The sequence below is a fragment of the Pogona vitticeps genome, chromosome 1, assembly GCF_051106095.1.
Source record: "Pogona vitticeps strain Pit_001003342236 chromosome 1, PviZW2.1, whole genome shotgun sequence".
NCBI classification, from domain to species: Eukaryota; Metazoa; Chordata; class Lepidosauria; order Squamata; family Agamidae; genus Pogona; species Pogona vitticeps.
The window spans coordinates 140259891-140279467 of NC_135783.1; the positions used below are offsets into that span (position 1 = coordinate 140259891).

At 41.5% G+C, this 19577-nt stretch overlaps 1 protein-coding gene and 1 non-coding gene across 3 annotated transcripts in view; both read right to left on the reverse strand.

Moving 5' to 3' along the window:
• WDR35 (WD repeat domain 35) overlaps positions 1–19107 on the reverse strand; it is a 44681-nt gene extending 25574 nt beyond the window's left edge. Inside the window, exons 1-11 of one of the 2 annotated variants that reach the window (XM_073001908.2) lie at positions 18957–19107; positions 17285–17402; positions 12678–12749; positions 9301–9393; positions 8529–8657; positions 7346–7476; positions 6014–6179; positions 5715–5860; positions 4422–4547; positions 1922–2107; positions 299–331 (exon numbers count right to left, since the gene is read on the reverse strand). In XM_073001908.2, the coding sequence (XP_072858009.2) occupies positions 299–331; positions 1922–2107; positions 4422–4547; positions 5715–5860; positions 6014–6179; positions 7346–7476; positions 8529–8657; positions 9301–9393; positions 12678–12749; positions 17285–17402; positions 18957–18980 (1224 nt within the window). In that variant the 5' untranslated portion in view covers positions 18981–19107. The remainder of the gene's footprint in view (positions 1–298; positions 332–1921; positions 2108–4421; positions 4548–5714; positions 5861–6013; positions 6180–7345; positions 7477–8528; positions 8658–9300; positions 9394–12677; positions 12750–17284; positions 17403–18956) is intronic. The other variant, XM_073001917.2, reaches the window with a different exon arrangement.
• LOC140703513 (U1 spliceosomal RNA) lies at positions 11222–11383 on the reverse strand. The gene has a single exon (XR_012082865.2). It is a non-coding gene; the product is annotated as a U1 spliceosomal RNA (small nuclear RNA).
• Positions 19108–19577: the final 470 nt, after the last annotated feature.

Below are 19577 nucleotides of genomic sequence, written 5' to 3' on the forward strand. Positions count from 1 at the left end.
GATGTTGACGCATGGTGACTTTTTCTAGGTATATACTGTTGTTACACACCCAAATTCACAAATGGGTGTTTCTGGAGCCTGTGCAACTGCTGTTCATGCAAGGGGCTTCAATTTTTTCATCTCACATATATTATTTTTCTCTACAGGCATAACAGAGAAAACATGGCAGTTTTAGAAATTATAATTTAGAAAATTATGTCTGTGCCTAACACCTTTCCAAAAAACATAGATATAAGAGACAAATCACAAACCATGAACACACCACCAGTTAAGATAATATTTAAAACAACTGAATTACCATTGCACCAACAGATTCGGTCTCGTGCTCCTCCTTTGAAAGCATTATACAAGAGAAAGTGGAAAGAATGAATTTGTTCAGAGAGTCAAGCAGTATCAGCTGAGTTACACTACTCATGGCACAGTGGTTAAACCGCTGTACTGCAGCCAAAACTGTGCTCACGACCTGGGGTTCAATCCCAGGTAGCCGGCTCAAGGTTGACTCAGCCTTCTATCCTTCCGAGGTCGGTAAAATGAGTACCCAGCTCGCTGGGGGGGGGGGGGGGGGGGGGAGAGGCAATGTGTAGCCTGCATCATTAACTTGTAAACCGCTCAGAGAGTGCTTGAAGCACTATGGGGCGGTATATAAGCAGCATGCTTTGCTTTACTAGAAAAAAAATCACCTGAAGATCCTTCCTAGCTGTATCTCGTTTCAAAACACAAGACCGTTTTCTCAACATCATGAGAGGCTGTGGATTTAGAAGCGTTGGAGAGCACTAAAATAATCATGTTGCGGTAGCTTGCATAATCATGCAGACTGTGACCACAGCTCCAAGAGGAAGGCCCTCCAACCTGCTTAAGGGAATGCAGCAGTAAGGAAACCTACAATACCTGCCTGTTAGAGTAGGAGTGAAGAACGATTGACTCCGAGGCCAGATTTGCCCCTGCAATACACTTGGGAATGCAGCTCATGTCCTCTCGTCCTTGGACTTCCCTCTTCTGGCTTTCACTTACTATGAAGCAAGTCTGAGGAGGCGGTTGCAGCTGTGCTCTGTGCGGCCCAGAAATTTGCCAAAAGGGCTTATGTAGAGCCACCAGCTTGTTCCTCTTCCACACTGCCCCCCTCCCCAAACAGCAGGGAAGCAGGACGAGTTCTAGAGACAGCTCTGTCCTCTTGCTTGCACCTTTTCTTCCTTAACCAGAACGGGATGCATCTGTCCTCAAACAGCTTCTCAAATATTTGCTTCACAACACCGGCACTCGTATCTTTAGCTGTATTTGGGCATTCAATAAAAGGATCAATCTTGACCTGTGCACAGTCAGAAAAGGCTAGCCCTACCCCTTTCTTTCTTAGGTCTCATGTGTGGAATGCTACATCTGAAGAGGACAGCCGTCTTTATCCGTGGCAGCTCATGGGATCGGAACCCTTGAAAAAATCAGGGTTCCTGATCACACGAAGATACCCCTTACATAGAAAGGGCCTTTCTCTTCAGATTTAGCAGTTTGGATGTGGCAGCAAGGATGGTGGAGGCAAGCTTAGCCTGCTTCTGCTCTCAGGTCAAGGTTAACTCTTTTACCGAACATCTAACTGGAGCTTTTTCATAGTCTCCATGTTAATAATTTATTTTGGCTAGAAGCCTGCAGACAAAATTTTTATCACAGTTAATGTCATCATTTGTGCATTACAGTGCCTTGGGTTTTTTTGGCACCTAAAACATAAATTAATCAAAATCTGTACTCTGAAAATCTGTAACTTCCAGCGGAGATTACAAATATAGTTTAGGGCTGGTCTCTGCCAGAAGAAAGGTGTCAAGTTCCCCATTTTAATTTAAAGGAACTGAATTTATGATGAGTGAACCTTTTTTGAGGACTATTCAGGTCAGTCAGCACTTCCATTTTACAGTTCAGCACACTTTAAGCTTACCTGAAGCTGATTTTCATCGGCCTTAGTTGCCAAAATGCAGAAGTCTCCACAAGTTGTTATGGAAATCAGACTCTTAACAAACTTCAAATATTTCTCATTGTTTTTTATATCCCAGAAGACAACACAATATTCTGGACGATCAGGTCGGGTATATGCATAGACCACTGTATTGGTGCAGTAACCCCACTGTCAACAAACAATACATTATTACTTGCTAACGTTACAGAGTGAGAAATGTAGGCCAGAATCCTGTTTGTTATTTACACTAGCATATGTGCAATGACATAAATTTAGCAGTGAATTGCTGCTTGTTAATGAGTCAGGATTCTGCCTGTCAGGTACAGACTAATAAGCACAAATATATGCCTATTTTTGCAAGAAATCTATTTCAGGAAGCCCAATGGAACTGAATGGACAAACTGAAGGCTTCTGATAATGATAAAAGAAGAGGCAGCACCTGTTTCAGGGAACTTAAGAGAAACAGAGCAGAGAGAGAGAGAGAGAGAGAGAGAGACTGAGACTGCAGCTTTTCCTAGTTAATCCAATCAATCTTGCTAATGCAAGTCAGGCTGACACCCTCACAAGACATAACTGGGGGGCTGGATCAGAAAGGAGGACATGATTTAAAAGTCTGCCTTCTACTTCCTGTCACTTAAGTAACAGTGGAAGATATGGAGTGTTATCAGATGTGCATTTAGCCCACTGTTTGGTCTGCTGTGGGAAAACTGACTACAGCCAAATGTAGGAGGGCATTTGCTGCAGGGCATCAGCAATGGTCTACTACAATCTTTTAAAAAAATCACTTCCCCTGTCCCTCCACCAAGGAGCAGAGGAAGTATTTGCTGATATCCTAAAGTGGCTCACTTATTAAGCCACTTCACAATATCGGAAATTCAAACCAGAAGGAGCCAGACTTAATACAGTCAATTTAGCTCTGATGTGCCATTTGGATGTGAGGATTGCATCAAACGACATATTGTACTTCTAATCGACTCCAAGCAACCCTATTTGGCTTAAACCAGCCTGCTCCAAAAGGATCTGTGTAGACAAGCCCAAATGCATCATCACTCAGCATATATCCCCAGGCCCAGGTATGTATCGGCTCCTCCTTAACTATTTTAAGCCAAACTGCTCATAAACATGGAAAAGGCAGCACAGAAGAGTTAATTAAATTTACTTCCAAAATATGCTTAGATAAGTTATATGAATAATATATAAAATGTCACCAGAGGAAGACAGAAAGCAGGACAAATGAGGTCTTTGAGACAACTATGCTGCTTTCCAAAAAGTACATAAGCTGTCAAGGAATACTTGGCAGTCATGTAATATCAAGTAAATTTCCAAAACCAGAACGATAACAATCTGGCTGAAATCCTGTTGGTTAGTGAAGTAAGTCACAATTAGAATAGGCCCACTAACCCAGTGGAATTTGCAGATGACCTGACTCACCAAATCCCCACTGATTCAACTTATTACCCTAAGCAATAGGCTTGCAGCCAATGACCGACTGTTTTAACTCTCAGTGAATGCCCCCTAGCTCTCATCTACAATTCTCACCCTTTTCTTTTCTCATGCCAACATCATTACTAGGTATAAACCGGAGGCAGTTCTCCAAACAGGAAGTCAAAATAGAGTTGTGCCCTTGTGCTTGTCATTACTTTGAGACAAGTAAAATAATCTGTTCCTAATAGAGATGGGCACAACCCCACGTGTTCCCTTCTCTCGGCTGGATCCCCCCCATTCACCAGCCAGTATGCACTGCTGTTCTCTTTCGATCAGTCTCTGGCAGGATTACAGGCTTCTCTGCCTTGCCTCCTTGGCTGATCACCCACTCAGACAAGGAGACAGGACAGGCAAAGCTGTGCTCCTGTGCTGAGGAGTGGCTTAACAGCCGAAGAGGAGAAGGAGAAGAACGCGTTCTGACTAGTGAGTGGGTCACTGGCTGGGGGGGGGGGAGGAAATGTGGGGCACCAGTGGTGTCATGTGTACAAACCGATACAAACTGTCAAGGTTTTGACAGTGTCACACAGATAGAATTTATTAACACAAATAGATGTGTGGTAAAGGCCAAGCACAACCAGTGCAATTAATTAGGAAAAAGTGAAGTGACATGCTGAGTAGGCAGATGATGCAAGAAGCTGATGTCATGTCATTTGTCATTGGCTATTGTGAGTATAATTTTGGATGGATGCATGTACAGTTTGAGAGTCTATGCTATCCTGAACTCAACTGCTCTGAGAACTCATTTACTCAGATGCAGGGATGCTGCTGGTTTGTCTCTTTGTCTTTGTCTATTTGTAAATAGACTTTGGTGATGGGAACTATGCTGTCTGAGTCTTTGTTCCACTAGAGCTGGAGAACTTGGGGAGCTGGAGGAGATACGTACTCTGCAACGATCCTCGACACAAACCTCCAAACTGAGGCTTGTGCCCACCTCTAGTTCCTAGTCATCACACTTTAAGTCTTCCATCAATGAAAACAGTGCTTAGTAACTATTTACCTTATAATCTGGCCTAATATTTGCAAAATAAATGCACTGATCAACAGCTAGTCCAATTTTCAGACCTCCTCCTTCCCAAGATAGAGCTGCCACTTGTTTGCCTGGAACCTTTAGGGTACGCAAATGCTGAAACAATATAATATATCAGTTGGTTATAGACAATTGGTAGCACTCCCACATCAAGATTAAAGGAATACATTATAATCTGACTATATTCTGTGGTAAAGACTAAAGGAAGGAATGAGTGCACTCAAGAAGGTTTATGCTTCCTAACACCATATAAAGAGAACTTGAAAGATATATTTTATGAATATTATAAATATAATTTAAATAATTTTATGCACACAAATATAGGTCTCTACTACATAAGGTGTAGGTGACTTAAAATGCAGGTGATTGGCCTTTAGTCTTTAAAACTGTATTCTTAAAAAAAACCCAACCAGACGATTTTAGTGGAAGGAAAGAAAGATTACACTCCCACTTATTTATTTATTTATTTATTTACAATATTTCTAGCCGCACCATTGCCAGTGGCTTCTGGGCGGCGCACTTGATATGAGTAAGTATTTTCTTATATTAGTTTGGACATCTGGCTATGGAAGTGATAGTGATGTGTCCATATGCAGAAAACAACAAAAATGCTACTGATTTAACACACCAAAAGGTCAGAGAAAGATAATTTGCAGTAGGTACCCTGTTTCCCCGAAAGTAAGACCTAACCTGAAAATAAGCCCTAGTATGATTTTTCAGGATGCTCATAATATAAGCCCTACCCCAAAAATAAGCTCCAGTGAAGTGAAACCCCGCCTTCCACCATTGTGCAGCAACCAAAAGATGACATGACTGTACTGGAATAAATATAGATTGTTGTACATGAAAAAAAAATAAAACATCCCCTGAAAACAAGCCCTAATGCATTTTTGGAGCAAAAATTAATACAAGACCCTGTCTTATTTTCGGGGGAAAAGGGTGGAATTAATAGGTAACTAGCCTTCACACTGACAAGATAATAGGGGAAAGTGAATTCTTCATAAATTTTAATGAAAACTCTGTGCTGCATCTAGACTACGTTTGTGTCAAACCACTGGTTTGGGTACCACTGTTTGAAAACCACTGACACGGAACATTCCAATATTTCCCAGCACCTGCAACATTACATGGGAGATTAGTGTTGCTGGGAAAACTGTCTTTCACAGAAGCTTGTACACCATTGCTCCTTCTCAGGTTTCCTTGGAGCAGTTGAAAAGGCTTGATTTTGACATGCATGCAGGAAGTTAGGGGAAATGATTGTACCTCACCAAATGGAGAGTAGAATTGCACAATATTTATATCTTTATCTTGTGTAGCTGTTTTCTGGAAGCCTGCAACCGCCAGCACATTTCCACAATGGTTCCACTGGATACTTACAACATTCAAACCAGCATCAATTAAGACAGGATCTGGTTGTTAATAAAAAAACATATGCTAATTGATATAAAGAGCACACACAGAAAGGCTGACTAAAGAATGGCCCCCTGCAAGGCCCCCCCCCGGGATCTTCAAATAACTGGATTTATGGTACTTCTTTAGAGGCATTATAAACTTGTACTTACTTTGATCATTTTCATGTCTCATTATTTGGCATCTTCCATTGTCAAAACAAATAGCAAGGCAAGGACAATCGGGTTCAACGTAGCCCTCTGTTCCAGGGTACCACTGTATTCCAGCAATACTGAACGCACCAGTTACATTCACCAAACAGTTCATTTTCATTTTCATCTAAAATAACAATTTAATATACATTTATTTTGTTTATATAACTTCTACTAGATTCATTTCATTTCTGCCCTGTGTTTCTTCCCTGGAAGCTTAAGACCGCGTACATGGCTTTCCTCCCCTTACTTTATCCTAATAAGAACCATTCAGGGAACATCTGACAGAGAAGCTGTCAGTTACTCCAAGATCATCCACTGAGTTTCTTGGCTAAGTAGGGATTTGAACCTAAGGGGTCCTGCATCCCAGTCCAGCATTAACCACTACACCACATTGGCTCACTCTACATACATTACATTAGCATAACAAACCTTTTACAGGAATTACTATACTCAGACATATCTGCTCCCTAATCCTCTTTAGGTATATTTGAAAGTAAATCCCATTATGTTGAATTGCATTTGCTCTTAGGTGAAAGTGCAGAGAGCTGGTATAATTTAGTGGGTTGGAGTGCCTGGCTGCTGAGCCAAGGACCAGACTTTTGAATCTCTGTGCCTCCTGAGGGAGACACCAGCTGAAGTCACCCAGAGCATATGATCTCAACTGGCCCCTTTCTCAAGAGGAACAGTGGGTGAATGTTCCCAAAGTACCACCAGAAAGGGCTGATAAACCACTTCTGCATATTTAGAGTGAGAAAACCTGGGGTAGGGGGAGATCAACATAAGTTAGAACCAACTTTCCAACACATTATTTCAACAAACTGTTGTTTTAAAGGAGCTGAATGGAAATGTAGAAGCAAAGTCAGATGTAAAAAATACTCTTAAAAGTGAAATACATTCCAGTCTTCTGCTTATTGCAGGCTTGGATATGAAATGCTTTTACAACAAAAGCATCATAAGAAAGAGTGAACCAGCTGCCAACACACACTGGCTGCTATCCACAAATTAATTATGTCACAGGGTGTGCATATAATTAAATTTTATGCTACTGCCTTTCGTTAAAGGTTTGCTGTAACCAGCTCTGCACTCTATTAAATACCAGGACATAATAATATTCACAGTTTCTATGCAACAACAGTTTCAAAGCACTATCATTGTGGAATTATAAATATGAATAATTTTAGGATGCACCAGTGTAGATCACACACAAAGGTTTAAGAAAATATTCCTAACTAAGCAGAAAAGCCACCCAAGCTATTTAGTAGAGTACACCGCTCACAGTTCTAAACTTACCATGAAAGTCCCATGCTTATCATAAATGTGTATTTCTCCATTTGCCATTCCAAACAGTAGAGTTCTGCCATCTGGAGACCATGCAACATGGTGGAGCTGTACTTTCAAATCCTTTCCCCAAATACGATTCCCTTGTAACAGAGAAGATGTTCACTACAGTTCATAATAATTTATGCTACTTAAAATACTGCAATATGTCTATTGCAAAAGTTGAGGAAACTTAAAATGGTGACTTCTAAAAGAGTTTTAGGTCAGTGGTTTAGGTATGTGGCTGTAAAGCCAGAAGTTGGGAGTTTGATTCCCCACTGTGTCTCCTGCAAGTAGAGCCAGTCTGTGTGGCCTTGGGCAAGCTGCAGTCCCAGAACTGCCCCCTCAGAAGGGAATGGGTAACCACTCTGAGTGAGAAATCCTGAAAAGGAGTGCTGTAAGTCAAAATTGACTTGACGACACATGATGATGATGATGATACATATTACTACAGGCGTACCTCAGTTTACAAAATTAATGCATCCTCCAGAACATTATGTAATGCGGAAATTTTGTAAACAGATACGCAGATTGCGTTAGGAATGGGGGTGGCGCTAGAAATCTCCAGGTGCAATGCATCTGGGGAAACCCTTTTGTATAGCAGAAAAAGAAAAGAAAAAGTAAACCAGGGCATTATTTTCTATGGATTTTGTTCATATATTGAAAATTACATAAACCAAGGCTTTCGTAAACCGAGGTACTGCTGTCATAGCACACCGTCAAGTCGATTCCAGTCATAGCGACTCTTTCCGGTGTTTTCTTTATAGAAACCTCATAGTCTCATGCCTCCCCTTGGAACTTCTTTGTTCATGCCACCCTATTTTGAGAATTGATCTAAAGGGTTCAGCAGAAAGTGCTTAAGAATCCTCCATGCATTTGTAAATCCCGCAGAACCAGAACTCCCAGCTCTGAATAGGATTCTAGGTGTGTTCAATTCAATACAGATTCACCACTTCACAACTCAAAATCTGTAGCTGTGATTATGTGGGTGTCTGTTCTGTGGACACACAGTCGGATGGAGATGTGTGCAGACTGGCTCCCCACAAGTTCATTCAATGCATAAGGGAAGAACTTTAGAAGGGATTAACATGGCTGTTGTTTTCAGATAAAGAAATAAATTCAGACCTATCTAAGCTAAGAAAATGAGGTGTTTTACCATCCACAGAACCAACAATAACAGCACCATCTTCATATATAATGCAGATTTTCTGTCCATCAGCATTCCATCTCATACTTCGAACAACAGATTTATTTCGATTGTTAATCATTTCCTCATACCAAGCACCTAAAGCCAAAGAATGAAGAAAAATCATTTGTCTCTTTCTAGAGTGGGACTTCTATATGTGATAGTCTGGTACAAAAAAATTAATAGGATTTTAAAAACTGGTTTAGAAAATGGTAAAAAAAAGTCTTTTGTAGAAAACATTTATGAGTAAGGACCGGTGGACAGTTATATGCCAGTAGTACTTACCCATATTTACTGAAAATGGTTTTCAGAGTATATTTATATTTATGTCCACACATATCTCTGTACCTACACAAAACCTCCCTAGTGTGTCCTATATTTGGATGCAATAATTATTTGATTACATTGGTTTTTATTGGTTTTGTTATTAGCATAAAACGGTGAACAAGATTCCAGATTCCTAGCTTTGGTCTACTGAGGGGTTAGTTTCCCCTAGCCGCACTTTAATCCCCAAAATCTGATCCAGCAACTATATTAACAGACAACACCTATAACCTTCTGATTATTCAGAGTAAATCAACTGAAATAAACATCCATGACAAGACCATAAAACATGAACAATGCTGCTTGGAACATTCAAACTGCAATTAAAAAACAGAAGAAACATGGTACAGTTGTTGAAATCACTTATGATTTGAGATACCATAATGATATGATGATCCCTGTCCGATATATTACTCACCTTTATACATCATCCACACAATGATCAGCCCATGTTCATCACTGCTGGTTAGTTTCTGATATTGTTCATTCCAAGTCACTACCTGAACAGCACCTAAAAAATTGCAGAATCATATAATGGTGACTGCAAAGACAAAATGAAAGTTTTTAAAAATTTCAAATCCATTAAAAACAAGCACCAGATTCCTCATATAATAGTAATGGATTTTGTGAAATTTTACATAAAAGCAATCAAATCAAACAGAAGACATAAAAAAGAAATAAGGTAGGAATTCATTCAATGATCCATTAAGGGGTGGAATCTTGTGGATATTAGAGGCTTCAGTCAAATGAGTCCTACCGTCCTGTGGAGGACCAAATTTTAGGAGGTGCATGGAGAGTTGGCAGAAGCTCTCATTCTGTTCTACAGAACTTTCAAGTGGATCAAAGATGCTCACAATAATGACAGAGCACCCATAGGAATGCTTCGTATCAGTGATTGATACAACAAATACTTTTCCAAGCAAATGCATTTAAGTACTGCTTAAGCTACATTTTCCAGCAAAACATACAGTATGTTCCCAGTTACCATTATTATTAAAAGATTCTCTCTGCTGTGCACATATATCACTAATTTCCTTCATTTGGCTGTATCCTATAAATCAATGGTTCCCAAACTTTTTTGACTCGTGGCTCTTTTGACTTACTGGACACTGACCATGGCTCCCCAGTACAGTAGGACTGCCATATCCATGGTATCATACCCGCGGTTTCACTTACCCATTGCCTGAACACAAGTAAAATAATTTAAAGAAATAAAATAGAATAAAACATATGACACCACCTTTCCAAGGTGTATTAACAGGACTGGCCACTAGATGGAGCTAGAGAGTATGCCATATGCCAGCAACTTAATAGAAATGCACTCATGGCCCGACTTCTCCAATGGAAGCAGCCTATGGAAAAATGGAGACACCGCATTTTTTGCAGGGAGAGGACAGGGAAGGCTCCTTTATAAACAGGAGGGCAGGAAACTCAGTCCTTTGGCAAGACTGGGCCAGGGTTCCCTTTCTCCACCACGCAGACAGCAGAGATTTTGCAAGAAAGTGCTGTAATATATTTTGGAGGGGAGAAGAAGGGAGAGGGGAGGGATGAGAGGATTCAGTGGTGCCCCTGCATTGCTTTCCTGTAGCCCCATGTCAACATGCCACATAGTTTGGGAACCACTGCCATAAATCATAACACAGTTCTTACATGGCAGGAATATTATTTTATTCTTATAAAACACAACAATTTTTGTTCTAATAAGTACATTTTAAGGGTTTTTCTTTGCATGTAATCCTTAATATTTCAAAATGGTGCTATTCTAGATGGATGTATGGTAACCTTCCTTTTGCTGGGACTCTGGGACCATGCAGCTTGACCAAGGCTGCAAAAGCAGCCGGGCATGTACCCCATCAGCTGTACATGCCCTGGGTAATCTCAGCTGGTTCTCTTCTCAGGAGTACAGATGCTCTGCAGCCACCTGCACAATTCACTTAGCAAACAGATACAAAATACATATCACTATAAAGTGGTGCCTCGCTAAACAATTACCTCACAAAACGAGGAATTTGCTAGACTATGACTTTTTTGAGCGATGTTCCGCTTCCCAAAACGATTGTTCCTATGGACAATTTTATTGGACAATGTTTGGGTCCTTGCCTCACAAGATGGGTTTCTTTTACCCTGTTTTGCAAGACAGTTTACCCCCATTGGAACACATTTTATTACATAAGACCTACTTTTTTATCCCAAAAAAGTAGGTCTTATGTAATTAATGTATTTCAATGGAAGAAAAAACCTTCTTGCAAAGCATTGCCAATGAGCTATGGCTACAAAGTTAAATGGTAGAGAATAGTGAAAACAGCCAGGAAACAAAGGGTAAAGAGATCATAAAAACACTAGGGAAATTACAAGGATAATCCCCCATTAACACAAATTATACGGTCAAGTTCTCCACATTTGGGGAAATCATAGGGATCAGCAACATACCCAAAGTGCAATGGATATGCCTCCCCGTAGGAAAACCACTTTTATAACATGGTATTTTCCCTGCAAAGTATGAGCTGGAATGACCCTTTCACCTCCTATCCCCTTTCTGTCCTCTGACCCCCCAAGTCATGGTGACCCCCTGGCTGCACCTCCCACTCAGTACAGGGCTGCACAGCCCCAGTCCTGCCAGAGGCCGAGAGAGCTCAGTTTTTTCGGGTGCCCTGTGGGATCCCCTTCAGGGGTTAGGTGTTCCTCCCACAATCCTCTAGTGCATATGCTAATACCTTATGCTAATTGTGGGAGGAACACCTCACATTAGTTAGCTGTTTCTCCCACAATCCTATAGTGCACAGGTATTAGCATGCTAATACCTTATGCTAATACCTGTGCACCAGAGGATTGTGGGAGGAACACCTAGCCCGATGGGGATCCCACAGGGCACCCCAAAACGCTGAGGAGCTCTCTGGGGCCTCTGGCAGGACTGGGGCTGTGCAGCCCTGTACTGAGTGGGAGGTGCAGCCAGGGGGTCACCATGCCTTTGGGGATCAGGGGACAGAAGTGGGAAGGAGGTGAAAGGGCTGTTCTAACTCATATCTTGCAGTAGAAATACCATGCCATAAAAGTGGCTTTGCTAGGGGAGTTTATCCATTGTTCTTTGGCTGTGCTGCTGATCCCTATGAGTTCTTCAAATGTGGGGAACTCAAATGCATAATTTGTGTTAATGCGGGATTGCCTTTGTAATTTCCCTGGTTTTTCTAGATTCCTTTTCATCTTTTTCTTTTCATCAGGGCCTATTACAAAGATAGCAAGTTCTAGTGATCTCTTATGTTTTCTTTTTCTCCTTGTTGTAAAGGATTAGGGCAAAAGGAGTCACCATTATCAGGAACCAGGTGGCTGCTTTGACTCCTTTCACTCTCTTTGCTAGAGAGAGAAAGAGGGGGATGGCCATCTGAGACCCACTGCATTTCCAAAGGCCATGCAGGTGAGGGGATTGCTTTTCCCCAATTTGGTATGGGGAACTATGTTTTGCAAGATGATGTCTTTTCACAAGATAGTGATTCCTCCCCCATTGAAATGCATTAAATAGACTTCAGTGCATTTCAATGGGGAATTGGGTTTCGCAAGATGATATTTTCGCAAAATAGCTATTTCCATGGAACGAATTAAAATAGTCTTGCGAGGCACCACTATATTATAAATTGTGTTATATCACATCTCTATTCCTGCATTGCAGGAATATTTCTGTATGTATTCCACAAGACCAAAGTCAATCTGGGAGATTATAATGTTCTTCCAGTTCTGCAATTATTATTTACTATTAATATAGTGCATGACAGTTATGTACTGAAATATAGTGACTCTTACCAGTGTGACCGTCAAGTGATTGGTTCATTGAGAGATTACTAGGTGCTGCAAGTCCCTTTAGTTTGGCTTCATCTGAAAAAGCCCAGTTTAAACACAATGTTAAAACACAACATTTTAATCCTAAATTGCTCATCCATTACAATACGGAACTTCCTCTTCCACCTACAGATCTCTCAGACCCTCCTGTCCCATCATTCCTTAAATGCTCTCAACTCTTAGAAGCAGAATGTGGGGGGGGGGGGGGAGCACAAGTCTGGAAAGGGAATGGGGAAGCGACAATGTTCAGCTGCTGGGAGAACTTACCATACAAATACAGTTTCAACAATATGCTGTTTCTGAATTGTTTATTTTTACTATACAAAATGATACACAGTATTATACTATTAGATTGTATATAATAGTAGCACAAAGTACCTACATGACTAATATTAAGGTAACAGTCATATTCAGTCCCTAAACTAGTGTAATATTGCTGAATAAAACACCTCCACCTGCTTTAATGAGATTCACAATTTAATCTGATGCATATTTACGCAGAACTAAATCTCACAGCAGTCAATGTGATTTATTCATGAATAAAACAGGCACTATATATGTTTAGGTTTCGTTGCTTTTTTGTCTTAAACGTATCAGAAAACCATGATCTCATGACATTTCTAACCCTACAAAGTCATATTAAACTAGCCATCTAATTAGAGGGATGATATGGCTGTGTAAGGGGCAGAAAAAGAGGACCTAATCTCACCTGTGAATTAGAATAACTAATAATATTTATCAGTTATTTTATTTCTATGCCAGCTTTCTCCTGGTATAGGGATTCAAGGTGGTCCACAAATGCATAGAAACAAGTAGTTTAAAACATTACTATTTTATGACATCAAAATACAAAGATATAATATTTCCAAAGGGTTAGAAATGACACTGAAAGAAAGCCCTACTATGCTCAATTGTTAAAAGGTTGCTTCAAAACGGAGGCCTTTATCTGCCACTCTAAGTACAGTAGGGAGGGGGCCAATCTAGAAACAGTACTACCTTTTAAAGAGGTGTTGCACTGTCAATTGTGAACATTAGATTAGTGTTTGGAGAGTAGCTTTCATATCTGGTTCTGTCCCCGAGCAGTTTCTCTTCCACTGTGGTGACCACTGCACATGGCTGTTCACTAAATGTATAAACAGCATCACTTTATGACTAGTCACAGGGTGACATTGGCTTTAGTCCGGTTTTGGAGGAGTCAGAAATCTCCTGTTGCTGTTCAAAAGAGATGAACAGATGTCTGGCTTCCTGACTGATTTACCTTCTCCCATATCTATCGTACAAGCAGCTATCATTCTCAGTGCTATATGTCTCTCCTCCTCTGGTCAAGGTAAAGAGAAAATGAATATGCTCAAATGCCGTAAGACTGAAAAGCTATGCGGCACAGTGATTTTTAGCAGCAGCTAATATTCTCATGAGCAGTGGTGCAAGAGAGACAGCAGGCAGACAATGACCTTTTGGAAACCAATTACCTTGGGAGGTAGTGAGCGCTCCAGCACTGGAGGCATTCAAGAGAAAATTGGACAACCATCTGTCAGATCTGCTCTGATTTGGATACCTGCATTGATCAGAGGGTTGGACGATGGCCTTATTGGCCCCTCCCAACTCCATGATTCTATGAAAAATGCAAGCACATTTTAATACATACCAATTCAAATGTGCACAGCTACCATTTGCTGCATATAAGCAGGGGAAGAAGCAAATTATACAGGCTTGCCATCACCAGTATATAAGCATGGCATTTCTCAAGTGCCTGATAGTAAGATCAGTCAGGTTTGCATGCACAGCAAATAGGGCCTTTTTTTTTTGATTATTTTTATTTTCAAACTACTAGGAATGGGATAGGGAATACAGAAGGTAAAAGGGAATACAAGGGATGGAAAAGAAGGTTTGAGGATAGGAGAACACAGAGTATATAATCATCCATTCTATCATATTAAGTATGTATGCCTCTGATCCACTCATTTTCCAGTACAAAAAAATTCTATTTGATTATCCTCCATATATCCGCTTATATTCATGTTTTAATTTAAGTCTAAGTTATTCCAACTCTATCATAAAATCAAGGCCAATTATAGAACACATCCCCTCTTTGATTTTCCTTCTGCCATGGACCTATCAGCCTATCTGGAAAGCTATCCATTTCTGGCACTTCCCATATTTTCTCAGTACATTTTTCCCATTTCTGTGCCTCTATTTTCTTCCAATCTTGGGGAGATAAAATTAAATCCAAAACAATAGTCTGATTTTTAACATCGCCTTTTCTGACTATTGTAGCTGAGTATCCCACGTGGCAACTTCTAATCTCCTCTATGTTACCAACCATGTTACCTGACATCTCTCTCAATAAAAACTGTTCTGGAGTTTCAATTTCATTCAATTGCTGTTTAGCCTCTAGTGGTTTCCCCTTCATCAGGTCTTCTAACTGTCCAAGTTTCTGAAATATCTGCTGAAATCCTATTATTGCCATTCGCATGGTAACCATCCATTCTTTGTCTGACAACATTCCCACTAAGTATGTCCTCCCCCTCCTTGCCCAGAAATTATCACAATATACTCAGAATCTACAGTCCAGCCAAGAGAGGGTCCACAGTAAACGTCAAACAGGAAATCAGTCTCTTCTAAAAAGAAGAAGAAAAAAACCCATCGTAGTCCTGTAATAACTCCAGCTCTAATTTTCTTCGGTCCTCCGTCTGTTCTGTTGAGCTCCTGTCGCTGCTAAATTAATAGTTTACTGTCGTTTCCCGTGGCTTTATTCTTTCTTCCAAAACCAAAAACACTTCTGTTTTCAAAGTCCCGTTCGGTTGCCTTCTCCCCCTATTTCATCTGTGTCGCCACGCTGATAATTCCTTGCTTATTTTTTATTCCCGAAAGCCTGTGCCTCCTGCTCCAAAGATGTGGTTTTATTTTCAAAGTCCACTCAGTTAGTAAGGGAAGTCCAGATTGCACAGCTCTGACAAGAATTCAGTCCCTCTTGAATAGTATTTCTCCTGGGATTTTTTTCCAGAAACACAAAGTTTTTCTTGCAATGTATCTGAGTGACCTTGGCCAGCTTGCTATTTATCAGAGTTCATTTTAGGAAAGAAAAAAAAAAGACAAGCTGGTATGCTAGCTTGCCGCTTCCCCTCTCTCCTTTTGGTCAAATATTTTTCACTTTATTTTCTTCAAAATATTGATGAGGTTATTCATAAATCAGAGGCTTACTTTGCTGTTGTTTCTGTTCTCCTTCCTCGGGAAGTTGGGGGTGGAGTTTTCCCACAGCTTTCTGCCATAAGATATGGCCTCCCGTCTCCGGTCTGCGCGTAGATGAATTTTCAGAGGGAAGAAAGACCCGGTTGCTGCCAAATCTTCTACCCTTCTGGGCTCATCTGCTTGGAGGTGCCTCTCCTGACATCCCCTTCCGTCGCCTCCTTCTTGGAGGGACGGGCAGGCCGGACGGTCCAGTTTTCCCCGGAGCTGATCACCGGGTGCTGCTGGCTTCACTGCAGTCAAGCTCCGCAAATAGGGCCTTCTTACTGACCATGGGTGATCCTTGTACTCCCTTGCAACAAATTTGTGATTTTCTCCTTCTGTAGTGGCACTCAGGAAAGATACAGACCTTCCTCTTCATGTCTAGATTACAAATTATGAATATAGATTATAACTAGATCTGTTACTGAGAGCAAGTTTTCAGTGTATCCTATATGTTGTTAATATGCCAATTTTACCTTTGTTTTCTTGCCTTTTTTCTTAATTTATCTTGCTTTGTTTGCAATGATTTGTGACTACAAAAAAACCTAGAAAACATTATTATAAATAAATTCATGATCTGCATGGTTATGTATTAACTGTCACAGGAAAACTTGCTGATTCTACTGATCCTTCTTTCACAGAATGTAAAAAAATCTGAAGGATTTTGGAGTGATCGTGATGTTAGAGTATCTCTCCCCAAGGTCATCTTCCTGTGCCACCAGATCCCCTCAAGCTTTGTTCCTCTGGGTGGCCATGCTGGAGGCCAGAAAAGCTTCAAGAAGAATACGGCCTTCTTGGCAGTAGCACCATTTCTCTGGAATCTCCTCCCAGTGGCTGGCCCACTTCCTCCCTAGTTTTAAGAGGCTGCTGAAGACTCATCTCTTTTGAGAGGCCTTTGAAAGCAGCTTATCTTTAATTTTTGCCCCTATGCTGCTATTCTTAAATGCTATGCCATCTCAGCTTACTACCAGTTTATTCTAGCTGCTGTTGTTTGGTTCATATTTTGTTTGTATGTGTTATTTTATGATTTTTATATGTACACCACCCAGAACAGTGCTGCGAACTAATGGGATAGTATATGACATAGATGGATAGATGGGTGGGTGGATAGATAGGTAGGTAAAGTAAGTTGCAAAAGTGGAACAAGCTAGCCTTCAGAACACAACATTATTACAGCAACTAAAAATACTAGCACAACTCAGTGAAATCAAGAAAACAATAAAGTAGAATAGACACACAGGAAAACAGAGCATCTAATATTCTGTTATTCCAACTACTTCGTACTAATGCAAGTGCAGGTTTTCAAAGATCTGATGGACCTACCCATTAAAAGCATCATTTACCTGTTTTTGTCTCTAATTTCAAAACTTTCAGGAGACCATTTTCACCACCACAGGCTATATAACCTTGGTCCTTGCTCCAAGAAATAGACCTTAGTCTCCCAATACCAGGAATTGTAATCTGGAAGAAATACATTTTTTGCATAATGAAAATAGTACCAACACTGAAATTAAGTTGGAAATCACAAACTATGGGCTGATGCAACATATTTTTTAGTATATAAAAATAATCAAATGAGGCAATGTGACACAGTTTCTTCAGTTCTCAAATAAAACGCTCATGCTATGCTCACGTTCTAGATAGATAAAGAGAGAGAGATTCTCCTCATCCCCCTGGTCAAAGACCCAGCAGCAACGGCAGCACGAAACCCAGGCATTGGGATAGGGAATTGAAGAGCTCTCCTCTTCGGCTGCTGAAGCAGCAGGAGCAAACTAACCAGATGGTTGAAGACAAATGCTGGAAATAATGCTCTGTTCAGCTCTGGAACAACACAGAGGATCACGTTTGACACAGGTGTTGCAAAGAGGCATTGAGGAAATACCAGCATTTGTCCATCTTCCATTTACATGACCCTGACTGTTAAGTAGATGAGTCAACTGCAGTCCTTAAAGCAATTCTGCACACTCTGTGGCCCTTTCTGTGGCACAAACTGAAGTCATACAAGTTCATAATTTAATGAAAAATGTTTCCAAAAGTTGAGAGGCTGCATTTCCAAATAGGAGGTTCCTCATGACAGCAGATGGGTGATCCTGTAAATCTAGTCTGTCTTTTTTTATTATTATTATTACTTAATGAATTTTCTGCAGTTAAGGAAAAACATAGTGAAACAGTGGAGGAAAAACGAGAGTTAAGCGTGGAAGACATCCTTGCTTGAAGTCAATAGTAGAGCCCTGCCTAAAACCACTAGGGCATTCCTACCCCACCAGAGTAAACTTTTTCCTCCCTGTGCGAAGGTTGTGCAGTGTAAAGGTTGTGAGCTACACACACACACAGTAGTCCCGGTGCTTGCAAGCATCATGGTTCACACCAGCACCCATGGCTAGAAAGGAAGCATTTCTTGAAATGCGAAAGTCGCAAAAGAACATTGGATTTGGCTTCCCAAATGAAAGAATATGAATTTTAGGGAATGTGTGAACATTGACTTTCTTAATCATAGGTGAACCTACTAATTTTAAAAACCTGGGCCATTACTCCAACGTATTAGTTACCTTGTTGAAATTTACACCACAGTCCTATGCAAGACTTTCAAAAAAAGAAACAAAACCCAGCATGTTCAACAGGGACATGAGTTTCAACTCTCAGAAGTTGGCATAAGAAAAGAATAAAAAGTGGTGTGCGTGGGTTAAATATGGCAGCCCTTTAAAAACTAATCGTTTTATTTCATTATTTTATGTGACGCTTGGGTGGCTAAAATCCCACTTTCTCCTCCGACGGTTTGGATCCACGGAAGTTCACCGTGACAATAAAAAACTCTTTTTAAGTCTTGAAAGGGCTGCGAGATTTGGCCCGTTCTTCCCCGTTTTCTTTTTGCCAGCAGGCTGAAAGAGGGATGATGATGATAACGACGATGAAGGGCGGCAGACCCTTCCCGCCCCCCCCCCCCTCCGCGCCCAATTCCGCCCTCGCGGAGGAGAGGAAGCACCCTCCTCGCCGCGCCCTCCCCCAAAACCTCACCTTCTTGCTCAGGTAGACGAACATGGCGGGGGGCGCAGGGTCGGGATCGTCCCCCCCCCGTCCGGCCAGAAAAGAGACGCCGCTTCAAAGGCCCGCCCTTACGGTCCCCATGGCAACGGAGGCCCAGCAGCGGCTGCCGTGGCAACCGCCGTCGCACCGGAAGAAGAAGGCGCCTTCAAATCGCTTCGTTTCCGGGTTAGGAGAGGGGTGGGTAGGTTGGATTCTTGGAGGTTGTAGTCTTTCGTCCTTCCTCCGGCTTGGGGCGGGGCGGGTGGCTATCGAGGACTCGTCTTTTCTTGGCTCGAGCTTTCCTCGCAACAGCTTTCCTTGATTTCAGCTGCTTTTTGGGCCTCGGAAGCAAAGCCGGCCAAGGGGGCTGAGTGCGCGCTCGTGCCTTGGCCGCTGTTTCAGCAGCAAGCGGCGTCTCGAAACCCCCCACCCCCACCCCGCTGCCTTCCAGTGCGTCCCTTTCCTTGGTTCCCGACACCACCACCACCACCACCACCCCACTTTGAGGCGACGGCCGGGTGAGCGTCAGAGAGTCTATCCCAGCAGTTGAGGGCTGGAGACTTCTTTCGCCTCAAAGGGGAGGGGGGGGGAAGCCAAGGAAAGGAGTCGCTG